The sequence below is a fragment of the Nanorana parkeri genome, unplaced genomic scaffold (genome assembly GCF_000935625.1).
Source record: "Nanorana parkeri isolate BGI_ZX_2015 unplaced genomic scaffold, ASM93562v1 scaffold588, whole genome shotgun sequence".
NCBI lineage: Eukaryota > Metazoa > Chordata > Amphibia > Anura > Dicroglossidae > Nanorana > Nanorana parkeri.
The window spans coordinates 925,186-938,218 of record NW_017306856.1 but is presented as its reverse complement, the minus strand read 5'-3'; the positions used below and the strand labels follow the sequence as shown (position 1 = coordinate 938,218).

Sequence of the window (13,033 nt, the reverse complement as noted above, 5' to 3'; positions counted from 1 at the left end):
CGTGGGGGAGAGGAAGCCCCCCTGGGGTGGGGGGGGGGGTGGGGGGTTGCGCCGTGGGAGGGAGTCTGGGGGATGCAAGTAGCTGGTCTTGCCTAGGGCGTAAAATAGTCTAGCACTGGCCCTGTCGGCACCGATACTGTATCGGTAGCGGTGCATCCCTAGTAAAACAATAAATCAAAGAAACTGGACTTGCTGTATTTTTCTTGAAGAGGTTTCGCTGGTCATCCAACTAGCTTTCCCAGTTCAGAATGTCGAATTCTGAAATGAAGAAGCTAGTCAGATGACCAGCAAAATGTCTTTTAAAAAAAAAAACATCAAGTCCAGTTCCTTTGATCTATTTTTTTTTTTTTACAGATGCAACAAAAGCTGATTTCTTCTACATTATTTTTTTAAGTGGCTATTCATTTTATATTAATGTTTTGTCAGAAGATCTGTTTTAATTAAACCTTTTTTTCTTTTCTTGCAATATCAAGTTTAAAGAAATTGTAAAAACAAAAAAATACATAATTTATCTTTCCTTATTTCAGGAAAACCATTCAATCCCCTGCTGATCGTGGCCAGCGCTGTTGGGAATATTGTCAGCTCAGTGCTGTTTGGGGAACATTTTGACTACAGCAACCCGAAGTTACACGATCTGATGTCCCACACCTCCCGACACATTAGGAACTTTTCATCTACGTTGCACACGGTAGGTTATCAGTGGTGGGTTGGTCTCCCTCATAAGGGGCACATTGTACTGTAAAATAGTAGATGATGAACTGGGTGCCTCCAGGTACGAGGTCACTGGAGGAACCCAACCCGGTCCTGCATATCACAAGGTTTTCTTGTGAAACATTTTTTGACACAATTTTATTCCTGTTTTTGTATTTTTATCACTTAAGTCATTGTGTGGGAATTCAGTGATGGCTTCAGAATTTTGGGTGCAAATTGATGGTTTAGGGATTACCCTGCAGTAATCTTCAGGGTTTAGACTGAGGCTTAAAGGAGAACTATGGGGTAAGTGTTTTTCCTCATAGTTCTCCTAAGGGTAACGGGAGGACATAAACTAGCATCCTCCCGTCACCCAAAGCTCAGTATACTGAGACGCCGCAGCCGGGACGGATCCCGACATTACTGTCGCCCATCTGCGTGATTGACAGCTGGCTCTGCCTATCTACAAGCTGAGCCAACTGTACCCGCCCCTCCCCCATTCGTTCCTCCAGTCAGTGCTGGAGGATCAAACGGGAGGAGGGGAATCGCTGCAGGGAGCGATGAGTGACAGTCACGGCTCTCTGCAGGGACAGGATAAAGAAGTGAGCGAGCGACGATATGTGTTTGCTTACTTCCCGATCTATTGAGCCGACCTGTGACAGTTTCATTGTCACAGGTCGGCTCGAACTATGAGGCTGAGTGAAAATCACTCACCTCATAGTTCTCCTTTAAGTACATGTAAACCCAAAATCTATCGGGCCTCACTGTGTACAATTTTTTAAGCAAATTGTTTTTGTTAATTACCTGGAGCAGAGCCGTAGCTAGCTTCTTTTGCGCCCAAGGCAAGAACAGAAAATTGTGCCCCCCCCAGCAGATGTGTGATGTCACCCGACGCTGAGCATGCACAGGAAGTGATGTAAAGCACTTCCTGTTCATTCATAACTGGGGACACATAGTACTATGTGTCCCCAGTTATTTACAAACACTGGAGTGATCAACAATCACTCCAGTGTTTGCTCTGCACAGAGGATTGGTGAATATCACTGATATTTACAGATACGTCCGCTCTCCATCCTGAGCCAGTTGGGGGGTGGAGGAGGGAGCGATGTCCCTTCAGGATGGCCGAGCAGTAAGGAGAGAGGAGCTGGCTGAAGCGCTCCATTTCTCATCAGATCCCCGCTGCCTCTGCCCATACAGGCGGGGGAGAACAGCAGGGATCTGAGAAGCTGGAGCCTGTGCCGCTCCTCTTTTCCCTACTGAGCCGTGGCTGTGCTGGCCGCCTGGCACTCCTGTTTCTATGACGCCCTGTGCTCGCCATGGCAACAGGGGTGAGCGTGCACAGCCAGGCCGGCCCTGGCTGTACCCCCTCTCAGGCAAGCCTGAGGCAAGTGCCTCACTCGGCCCTATGGTAGCTACAGCCCTGACCTGGAGGTCCTGCCAGTAACTTCCTGTTACAGGATGACAATTCTAAAGTTGCCCATACACTTGTAGATTCGGAGTTGAGAGCATTTCTGCAAGATCACCAGGTATGTTCCTGGACCTGCAAGGTCTTTGAAGGGATAAAACATGGGAAAATGAGCAGGTTTTGCTATGACCTATGCTGTAATTATTTCATTCTTTTCTCCTTGCCTCTACCTCAGGCCTGCAACGTCTTCCCGCTCCTCCTCAAGCTGCCGTTTTTTGCCAAGTTTATCTTTAGGGAGAACGCCTACCTGAATAACTTTGTGCTAAAGTACATCGAGGAGCACAAACGCACTCTGAACCCTGAGGCCCCCCGAGATTTGATTGATTACTTCCTCCTGAAGATGAAAGAGGTACCTACACCAAACCCCATATTTTGAATTATCTTTGGGCGTTCAGCGTATTACCATAAATCAGCCATACATATGTATAGATAGATAGATGGAGATATATAATGAACCTTAAGGTCCTTGCAGCCCTGCTGTAGTATTTACTTTTCGCTCATTGCTCCTGACGTTATTCCCCCCCCCTTCCCATATGTCTCCTCAGGTGGAGCATGAAGAGGACCCAGATTTCTGTGACACCAGTCTCCTGAGTGTCGTGGTGGGACTGTTGGCAGCAGGTTCCGAGACCACCGCTTCCAGCCTAAAATTCTGCCTGGTCTTCTTCGCTCACTATCCTGATGTCCAAGGTAAGATCAGTAACAATCCTTGCCTAATGCAGAATGACCTGTTGGGAGCATGTTCGGCTGACCGAAGGCAGCCGTACAGAACCGATGTACGGCTGAAATCAGCGGTACAAGCCAGAAGTGGATAGCCAAACTGTGTTCGGTTCACTTCACTTCGGCTCGGCTATTCACTCGGCTGCCTTTGGCAGCTTACTGAATAACCCTGTGAATGTTGCTAAGTACCGGGCGAATTAATAGTGTGAGTGGTACTCATACTCTCTATGATTCAATAATCACTCAACGTTACAATATTGTGCTCCCGGTCTCTTTCCAGACTCCAGCAAGTGCTGGCTAGTATTGGCAAACGAACTCCATGCTGGAAGCACTCATTCTCAACGTCGGCAGAAATTGGCCAAAATCCGACCAATGTATGGGCAGCTCAAGTTGATTTTGTTTGTCCTAGGAGTGCTCATAAAAGACATTTAGATGCTGGTCGAGAACCTAAAAACAAACTTTATTTATACCTCCATGGTTCGTGCCACCCACTGGCCATGTTCTCTATTGACCATCAAATGTCTCATCTGAGCATCTCTTTAACATAGCAAAATCCTGAGACGTCTCCAGCCAACCACTGCACAGCATTGCAGGACATGGTTAGATGTTTGCTGACTGCATGGAAATAGCTGATTGCCCTCTGAGTGTTAAAGTGACATTAAACCCTCAGATTTTTTAACATAAACCAATACTGTAATGTGTGCCTTACTGTAATCCATGATAGTTCCCCTTCTCTTTGCTGCTCTTCCTTTTAAATCTGTATCTCTTCTCATGCTTGGGGAGGACTTCCCTTTGCAGCTGAGTGCCTCTTCCTGTAGTGCTGGCTCGGGTTGCAAACCTATACACAGACTCCATGTATCCATTCCAGAGACAAGGCAGTCTGCTGCAAAACAGAAGTTCTGCCCAGCATGAGAAGAGATACAGATTTAAAAGGAAGAGCAGCAAAGAGAAGGGAAACAACCATGGATTACAGTAAGGAGCGCATTTCAGTATTGTATGTTAAAAAATCTGAGGGTTTAATGTAACTAAGTATTGGATAGATGAATAGGGTGAGTGGTACTCATACTGTCTCTAATTATTCAGTAATCACCCAGCATTGCAACAATGTGCTCCCTTTCTCTTCCCGGACTCCTGAGATTACTGGCTAGTATTGGCCAACAAACTCTATGCTGGAAGCACTCATTTTCAAAGTATACCTTATAAAAAGTCTAATTCCCTTTGATGTAGATGTTCACAGGAGATTCCTTTAACATTTCAGCAAAGGTCCAACAGGAAATTGATGAGGTGACGCAGTCACTGCGCTTTCCTGGGATAGAAGACAGACCACAACTGGCATACACCAATGCCGCCATCCATGAAATACAGAGAGTTCTAGACCTGGCGCCAACTGCTCTCTTCCACGCGGTGACCAAAGACATGCACTTCCGCGGATACACCCTCCCGAAGGTATATGACTATGATATAGGCCAGGCCATATTTGCCAGACTGTACGGATAAGAAGGGAAATGTTGATGTGACCAAGCTGAAAAAAATAAAAGGATATACCAAGATCAATAAAATGTGCAGGGAAATGGAAAGTAATAGGGTATGACGTATGGGCACATGCAGAGGTGTAACTAGTGACCTCTGGGCCGCGGTGCAAGAATCCATGAAGGGGGATTATCTACCCCTTCATGTCCCCATTACCTCCTCCATTACCCCAGCTCTCCTATCCCTGACCCAAAACTCTCCTCTTCCATGTCTCCAGCTCCCCATTATCTCCCCCTTCATGTCCCCAACTTTTAGCTCCCTGACCCCACACTCTCCTCTCCCATGTCCCCTTCATATTCCCAGCTCCCTATATCTCCCCCTTCATGTCCGCAGCAGGCTTCTCATACCCAGGGAGTTGGAGCTTACGATAGCACATAGGCAGCTATATGGTCGGCAGCTGTGTGATGAGGGGGAGGGAATAGCCCCGGTTCCCACTCATTGGCTGCTGCGATTGGCTGGATCGTACTTCACACTGCGCCCGGCAACAAGGTGAGGGGAGCAGCGTGATGCACGAATGGCCCAGGACAGGAGGAAGAGGCCCCGGTACTGATATTAGCGGTTATCAGTATATTAAATATCCTGGTAATCAGTGGTTACTTGGGGCCCCTGTCCTCCTGTCCTGGGCCCCCTCTAAGTGACGGAACTCCAGGGCCCGGTCGCAGCTGCGACCTCTGCGACCCTGGTAGTTCCGCCACTGGGCACATGCCACTTGCTTATCTTGTATTGCACATGGCCAGCTACCATTTAGATGTCATGCAGCCTGTTCGTTCTGACTTTTTACAAATTACTTTAACAAAATGTAGTATACTGCCCTTGTACCTGTTCCCTATTCACAATTCTACGCCTCCTCTTTGTACCGACTTTAAATGTCAGATAAGTTACAGTTGTGTATTCAGCTTGTCACAGACACTAATAGGATCTCATTGGCCCTGAGACTATATGATGAGATTGTCTGTTTGGCTCTCTTTACCAGGGCACCATCATCATCCCATTCCTGTCATCGGTGCTTAACGACCCCTCTCAATGGGAGACACCAGAACAGTTCAACCCCGGGCACTTCCTGGATGAGCAGGGCCAGTTCCGCAATCGGGTGGCCTTCATGCCGTTCTCAGCAGGTGAGAAATCCACAGCATTATTCTTTTTTTCACCGTAATATTGCACATGTTTCTGCAGGTCAGGCTTCTTAGAGAGTTCTTACAGTTACTCTGTCACCTCAACCATTCAGGGGAAAGAGCCAAGGTCTCTTAAAAGGCCCACCTCACCACCTTATACTTTTACCTTGTACTACCTTGCTATGTCAGAGCCCCTGTAAAATACCTGCTGGAGCTTATATGGGGCTCTAATGTCAATCTTCCATCTTGTCATGGAAATACATGGGAATTTTTGAAAATCAATGGGCCTGAGGATGCAGCCGCAGGGGGATAGAGCAGGGTCTTCAGGGGAAGCAGGGGGGCTGAAGGGCACTAAGGGAGGTAGGTGGAGATTAAGGCTGAATTGATCTTCCCATCATAAGTTTACTCATTCAATCAGTTCTTACTGACCTCGTTCTCAGCATGGCAACGGTCCGGGAATGGAGGCAGCTTCTTCTCCTTTCCATCTCTGTTCATGTTCTATATAACATAACAGGCGTGAACAGGAAGAAGGGCAGTCCATCACTCCACAGTGAATGTCGGTACAGGAGAAGGTTTGCTTTTAGTGGCCACTGGCCACCCATTCTTCCTGCTCTCTTCCTGCTCTCTTCCTGCTCTCTTCCTGCTCTCTTCCTGCTCTCTTCCTGCTCTCTTCCTGCTCTCTTCCTGCTCTCTTCCACCCAAAGTAGGCTGCCATTTGCAGAACCCTGCAGAAGCCTCCCTCCAGCAGCAATACCTGGAAGCACAATGTATTTTGCTGTAACCAAAGAAGGAGCAGTGGGGACGGACTGTGAAGGTGAGCATAGGCATGTGCACGCGGTGTGGCAGGTGTGTGTGTGCTTTCCACTGTGATTTCCGCTTTCCACTGTGATCTATAGCAGTCTCTACATATTCCAATCCCTCAGTCTGTGATCTGTAGCGGACTCCATAGAATCTAATCCCTCCGTCTGTGACCTATAGTGGCCTCTCCAGAATCCAATCCCTTATTCTGTGATCTATAGCGGCCTCTATAAAATTGGGTGTCGCTAGCTGAGTCTTCAATTTCTATAACTGTGACCTTACTGATGACTGATCGGATAGAGGACACTGTGGCTCAGGAAACCAGATGTCCAATTGAACAGGAGGCTTTTAGCTCTGTCTAATGCATAAAATGTCCTCTCCTTTTCTACAGGAAAGCGTGTTTGTGCTGGGGAGAGTTTAGCGCGAATGGAGCTCTTCCTTCTCATCTCTGCCCTGCTCCAGAAATTCACTTTCAAGCTGCCCCCGGGAACCGAGCGTCGGGACTCCAAATGGCTGAATGCTAATAAACGTGACCTTATGTCTTATGCTGAGCTGTGTGCCGTGCCCCGAGCATTGCCCACCAAGTAACCTGAAACACCATTACGAAATGAGTAGGTTCTTTGTGATGGATCTCAACATACAAGTACAACTATAGACCACACACGTAGAACTTTAGCATGTTTTTAATCCAATGTCTCTAAAACATTGGATTAAAAACAATGTCAGAAATGTTTGGCGGGGACCCCACTCATGTAGAAATAGTTACACATATGAAGTGCAGCCAATGCCAAGAAATAACAAAGCTGCTCTACACCCTACTACTTGAGAGACAAATTATAGACATGCAATACAGATGTATAATATATGTACTCCTAACAAAAATACAGCACCCTCATATCCATCCATAGACCAGGCAAAAAAATGCTTAATGAAATGTTTAATCCAAGTTATGTTCACAAAATGGTAGGCAAACACCATTCAAGGACATGTAAGTGGACTCTTCTCCACTGACTACCAATTTAAAGGTGTTTTTCTCCCAGTTACCACCAATGTATGGGGCCTTTCTTCACTGATCACTACTGTAAAGGGGAAAATTGTTCATTGATCACCAATGTAAGGAGGCCCTTTCCTCAATGTTCAGCAATGTAAGGGGGGCCTACACCACTGACCACCAGTGTACTGGGGCACTTTCCCACTGAACTCCAAATTAAGGGGGATTTTTTCCACTAACTGCAAACAGGGCCGGATTTACACACTCTGCTGCCCCAAGGCCAGGTTCCTCAATGCGCCCCCCCTGCCGGCCAACCCCCCCCACCCCCCCATGGAGAATGGCAGACCTGCAGGCTGCATACAAATGATCTCGGCAACATCACCGGGATTACTTGTACAAAACAAATGGGAGGCTTCCCTGATGTACATGTAGCTTTTTGTTTCCCCAAAGCAGGGCTAAATGTAGAAGACAACTTCCCGCCCGGCACCCGGAAGTGTATTTCCTGGGCGTCGGGAGATAGGAATTCCACACCCCTGCTGCCCCTCTACTCCCTGCTGCCCCAAGGCCTGGCCTTGGTTGGCCTTGTCCTGCCCTGACTGCAAATGTACTTCACTGACCACCAATATAAAGGGGCCCTTCTTCCACTGACCACCAATGTAAGGGGCCTGTCTTCCACTGACCACCAATGTAAGGGGCCCGTCTTCCACTGACCACCAATGTAAGGGGCCCTTCTTCCACTGACCACCAATGTAAAGGGGCCCGTCTTCCACTGACTACCAATGTAAGGGGCACATCTTCCAGTGACCACCAATGTAAGGGGCCACTTATCCACTGACCAGCAATGTAAGGGGATATTGCCTTTGACCACCAATGTAAATTGGTAAATTTCCACAAATGTAGATTTTTTTTTCCCCCGTGTTTTTCTTTTCTTGCTCTTATGTCTAGCACATGTGTGCAGATTGTTGATTGTGATAATTTGGTCCTGTGGAATACTTAATGTAAGATATTTTATGTTTCTTTTGTGTATATGTATTTGTCACCAAATAAATTTTACATTTTATCAGTTGATTGTTATAGTACAAATTGGGCAGAGAAAGTAAAAGCGGGCAGAGACCCTAACACACCTATCATGGAATATCACTATTACGTCCTTTGTAATGAAAGTAACACTATGGAAATCGGAAGATTATGAAAGATGCATCCAATCGCAGCTTTAAGAAGTTTGGGATTTCCCTATTACATGTCCTTAGAACTTAATAGAAAGTATACAACAGCCAGAAAAACAACAGCCAGAAAAACAGCCAGTATACAACAGCCAGAAAAGAAACCATTATGTGTCTCTTTATGTTTTCCATGTTTTTGGTGGTCTTAAAAAAATGCAGGTCTCATAAGAACATGAGGAACATGCAGAGCTTCTAGAGATGTTCCTTGGATGAATGGTCTCTGATCACCTATGACCAAGGGGGTATACATCTACTGATTGGGGACAGATTATATACAGTAATGTTAACTGGTGACCTATCACAACCTTAGTGCCGTCAACAAGAGACCTCAAAGACCAGGTTGTGCAGAGTATAGAGCTATCCCCCCCACACACACACTCCCCCACTACACATACACACAATTTCAGACTACAATACTTCAATATTGATTCTTTCATACAAACCATCTCCCTTACTCTTCCATTATGGTTGCTGAAAAGGAATGAGAATCTTCCCGAGCTTCACTCTGATTGCTGAGCCGTCAGTATTTGTGTCCAGGCTCAGAAAGCAACATGCACAATGTTTATCATGCAATATGTGTGATGGTAGCTTGAGGTGCTACAGAGTGAGGAGTCTATGGAGGGAAGAATGGAAAATGCGTGTGCCGGAGGTGGGATCTCACTGCAGAAAGACCAATGTGCTTGTGCTGGAGGTGAGATCCCACTTAGGAAATACCAATCTGTGTGCTGGAGGTGGGTTCGAACTGTGGAAAGACCAATGTGTATGCTGGAGAAGGGATCTTACAGGGGAAAAAACAATGTGTGTGCTGGGGGTGGGATCTCATGGAAGAAAAACCAATGTGCATGTGTGCTAGAAGTAAAATATCACTAAGAAAAGACCAATGTGTGTGTTTGGAGAAAGGATCTTCAAGGGGAAAAAAATGATGTGTGCTGGAGTTGGGATCCCACTAGGCTAAGACCAATGTGCTTGTGCTAGAGGTGGGATTCCACTTAGGTAATACCAATCTGTGTGCTGGAGGTGGGATGTCACTGGGCAAAGACACATTTGTGCGCTGAGGGTGGGATCTCACTGTCCTGCGTTTGCTGGAGAAAGGATCTCAGAGGGAAGAAAATTGTGTGCTGGGGTTGGGATCCCACTAGGGTAACCCCAATGTGTGTGTGCTGGGGATGGTGTCTCACTGCTACAGCATGCTTTATAAGCTAAATTCATAACTAAAGGTAGAATCTACCAGTGACAAATGGCACATACCCATTATACTACATAGGACATGATAAAATTAGAAAAAAGGACAAGGTAAACAAGGGAAGGGGGTAGGATATAATGGGTTAAGATAGGAGAGATAAGGAATTAGCAGGGGAGTAGAACAAACATGATGTACAGGTGAATGACACTGTAGATGACCGAGTTAATAATGTTACCAAATCTGTCTGATGCCATGCAGTATTTTAACTCAGGATAAGCTCCAACTGGAAATTCTATTTTTGGAAACATTTTACACAATAGGAACTGTGAGCCATGAACTGTGGAGCAATGACCATTACCAGGAATGTCCATATAATTCTCAGAATTCTAAAAGAATTCTGCCATCAAGGCAGGTAGAAGGATTCACAGACCACAAACACAATATGACCTCAAAGTCTTGAACATTCTTCTCACTGTTGAAGCACTCTAGCGCTGCTTGGGTCAATTTTTTTTGGGGTGGGGGGTTGAGAAGCAGCTAGGAGAAAGAGCAAGAAGAGACAGCCAGGGGAGGGAGTAAAGGAGACCAGCTATAGAGGACTACAAATCCCAGCAATACATGATACAACAATACAAAATAATATGAAGCCACATACTCAGTGTTGTTCCTGGGGTGGCGCCCTGATGTCTCCAGGGTCTCAGGTGGTTGAGCAGGCTCTCAGGTGGGTTGTGCAGACTCAGGTGGGCTGTGCAGACTCTCTGGAGGGCTATGCATTCTATGCATTCTCTCAGGTGGGCTATGTTGGCTATGCGGGCTTTGGGGACTCTCGTTAGTATGGGCTATTCGGGGTCTCAGATGGGCTATGTGGACTCTCAGATGGTTGTTTGGGTCTAAGGTGGGCTATGTGGACTCTCAGGTGGGCTATGTGGGCTCTCAGGTGGGCTATGCTGGGTCTCAGGTGGGCTATGCTGGGTCTCAGGTGGGCTGTGTGGAGTCTCAGGTGGGCTATGCAGGCTTTGCTATGGGGGCTGTGTACAAAGTTTGGGGGTCTCACCAGGGGGCAGCATGATGTCAGGAAGGGGCCGGATGAGGGGGAGATATGTGGGCCGGCCTGCATCTGTTTGCAGGACCCCGCAGCTCACAAAAAGATGCCAATTCAGGCAGATGCAGCTGCCTGAGGTCCTCGCTGGGAACCTCCGCAGCCGCATCTGTCAAAAAAGAGCTGGCATCGGCACTTAGTGTCTTGTTTCTGGGTGTCAGCTGGCCTGACACCCGGACACAAGACTGAAAAACAGGATTGTCTGGGTGAATCCCAGACAGGTGACAACCCTACCGTAAGGCCTTGTTTTTAGAGAGTAGAGGACCATATGTGAGGAGTGCATATATTACACATGAGTTACATCTTCTCTATCTTAGATGCAGGGAATGTATATGGGAGTAACATGGCTCTAGAACGGGGACAAACTTTGTTAGCACCCCCTTCTAGCCTAGAGTCACTCCACTTTATGTGTCACTACTGAGTTCACACAGGATGTTCCTACATACCCACCTGACACCCTGCATAGCGCACCTGAGACCCCGCACAGCCCATCTGAGAGTGACCATGCAGAGCCCACCATAGACTCTTTATGGTGGGCTCTGCAGGGTCTCAGGTGGGCTGGTCGGGGTCCCTTTCCCTGCACACCTCTTACCTGTCAGCCCTGATCAACTTACTGCTGGGCCTCAGCCTCCTCCTCCACCACCGTCGCAACCGTGCCCCGGCCTCCTCGGCCACCAGGCCCCGGTCTCATCTTCCACCAGCGCCACTACCGCCACCGGGCCTCCTCCACCTTAGCTGCTGCTGGCTGTCACTGAGCAGCGGCTGTGAGGAGAAACGCGCCGCTGCACAGATCACTGAAAGGTTGTCAGTGATCTGGACAGCGGTGAGTTCCTCCTCACAGCCACCAGTTACAGTCCTGGAGCCTCCAATGCCATAGCAACCCAGGCAGCCTGCACGACATCAGAGGGACCCCTTTGTTCCTGGTCCTGGCCAGGCTTCACTCGCCACCTGGGTCGCTATGGCGATAGCTCTGTTACAGCATCCAGCATGGCTCCTGCTGTTTTCTGTGTCTTCAGGAATGAAGAGAGCTACTACAATAATCTGCAGCCTCTCATTGTGGGAGACATAATTACTGCAAGTCTAAAGGACACTGGGGGTGGAGGTGACTTTATTGTTACCCTTAAGAATTTTATTCTCGGGAAGACGGGGGCTGTCAAAGGGGTTGGGGCTGTTACCCTGCGGTTTCCAAGATATAGCTGCACATAAGCAAAGAGATGGGATGCTTGTGCTTACGCATTTACTTTATATGGTCACATGGCCCTGTTAGGTAAATGTCATTGACCAAATAAAGTCATGTGGCCAAATAAGGTCAATGATGTTACTGGGGCTGTTGACTTCCCCTTTGCTGGAATTCAACAGCCCCAGCTGATGGGGCAGCAGCAGAAGGAGTTTCCTTTCGTGTTTGGAGGAGCTCAGCTTCAGACCAGGTTTAGTCCAAACCTGAGCACATCCCTATCTATTATTAAACTACATGTAAAGGAAAGAAAGGTGCGCTCCAAACAGTTACAAAGCCTGTGCTTCAATGACAAAGCATATGGCGCCGCTCATACAAGCCTTCAATAATGGACCATCGCTGGCACTTTTAATGCTCAAACAGGAACCCTTTTATTGATCTGGAAAGGTTTCGGAGCGTTCCATCATCCCCTCCACTGGTCACTGTTTGCCTGATGAAGAAGTCCATGTAAAGCTCCAAAAGTTGATCAGTAGAAGGACTCCTGTTTGAGGACTTGAAGTGCCAAAAAATGTTCCACTATTTAGAAGTAGACTACTACCCATGGACCGCCATCAGCGCTGGTGGGAATCGTTGAAGAGTTCAGCCACTGCATTGACCTTACTCTTGGGGACTTTCTGCTCATCTATGGCCTTTCTTGGTGAGTGCGAGAGGAAGAGTCTCTGCACATTTTGCTCAGTTGACCCGGAGGTGTGAAGGCAGCCTGACATTGGAAACGTCTAGTCAGGCAGGCAAACAAACACAGGTATAAAAACACTGTGAACAGGTCCTGCTGGCTTAATCATTAGCACGATCTTCAAGAAGGATATATAACAAACAGTTCACAAGGATCAAATCCAATTGATGCAGTCAGGACCGATCAAGCTACCTGTAACGGAGATATAGAGGTACTGATCGACCGCTCGGGGTGTTCAAGGGTCCCTCCTCTACTAAGGAGAAGGTAATGACAATGAGTACTCTCTAGGCAGGGATGAGACCATCACACTGTATCTACTAC

General features: G+C 47.4%; 1 protein-coding gene across 1 annotated transcript in view; it reads left to right on the top strand.

Annotated features, from left to right (window-relative positions):
* Nucleotides 1-6,902, top strand: part of LOC108791973 (cytochrome P450 2C29-like) — an 18,237-nt gene extending 11,335 nt beyond the window's left edge. Inside the window, exons 5-10 of the mRNA XM_018562623.1 lie at nt 528-688; nt 2,331-2,504; nt 2,701-2,842; nt 4,131-4,318; nt 5,376-5,517; nt 6,704-6,902. Coding sequence (XP_018418125.1) covers nt 528-688; nt 2,331-2,504; nt 2,701-2,842; nt 4,131-4,318; nt 5,376-5,517; nt 6,704-6,900 — 1,004 coding nt within the window. The 3' untranslated portion in view covers nt 6,901-6,902. The remainder of the gene's footprint in view (nt 1-527; nt 689-2,330; nt 2,505-2,700; nt 2,843-4,130; nt 4,319-5,375; nt 5,518-6,703) is intronic.
* Nucleotides 6,903-13,033: the final 6,131 nt, after the last annotated feature.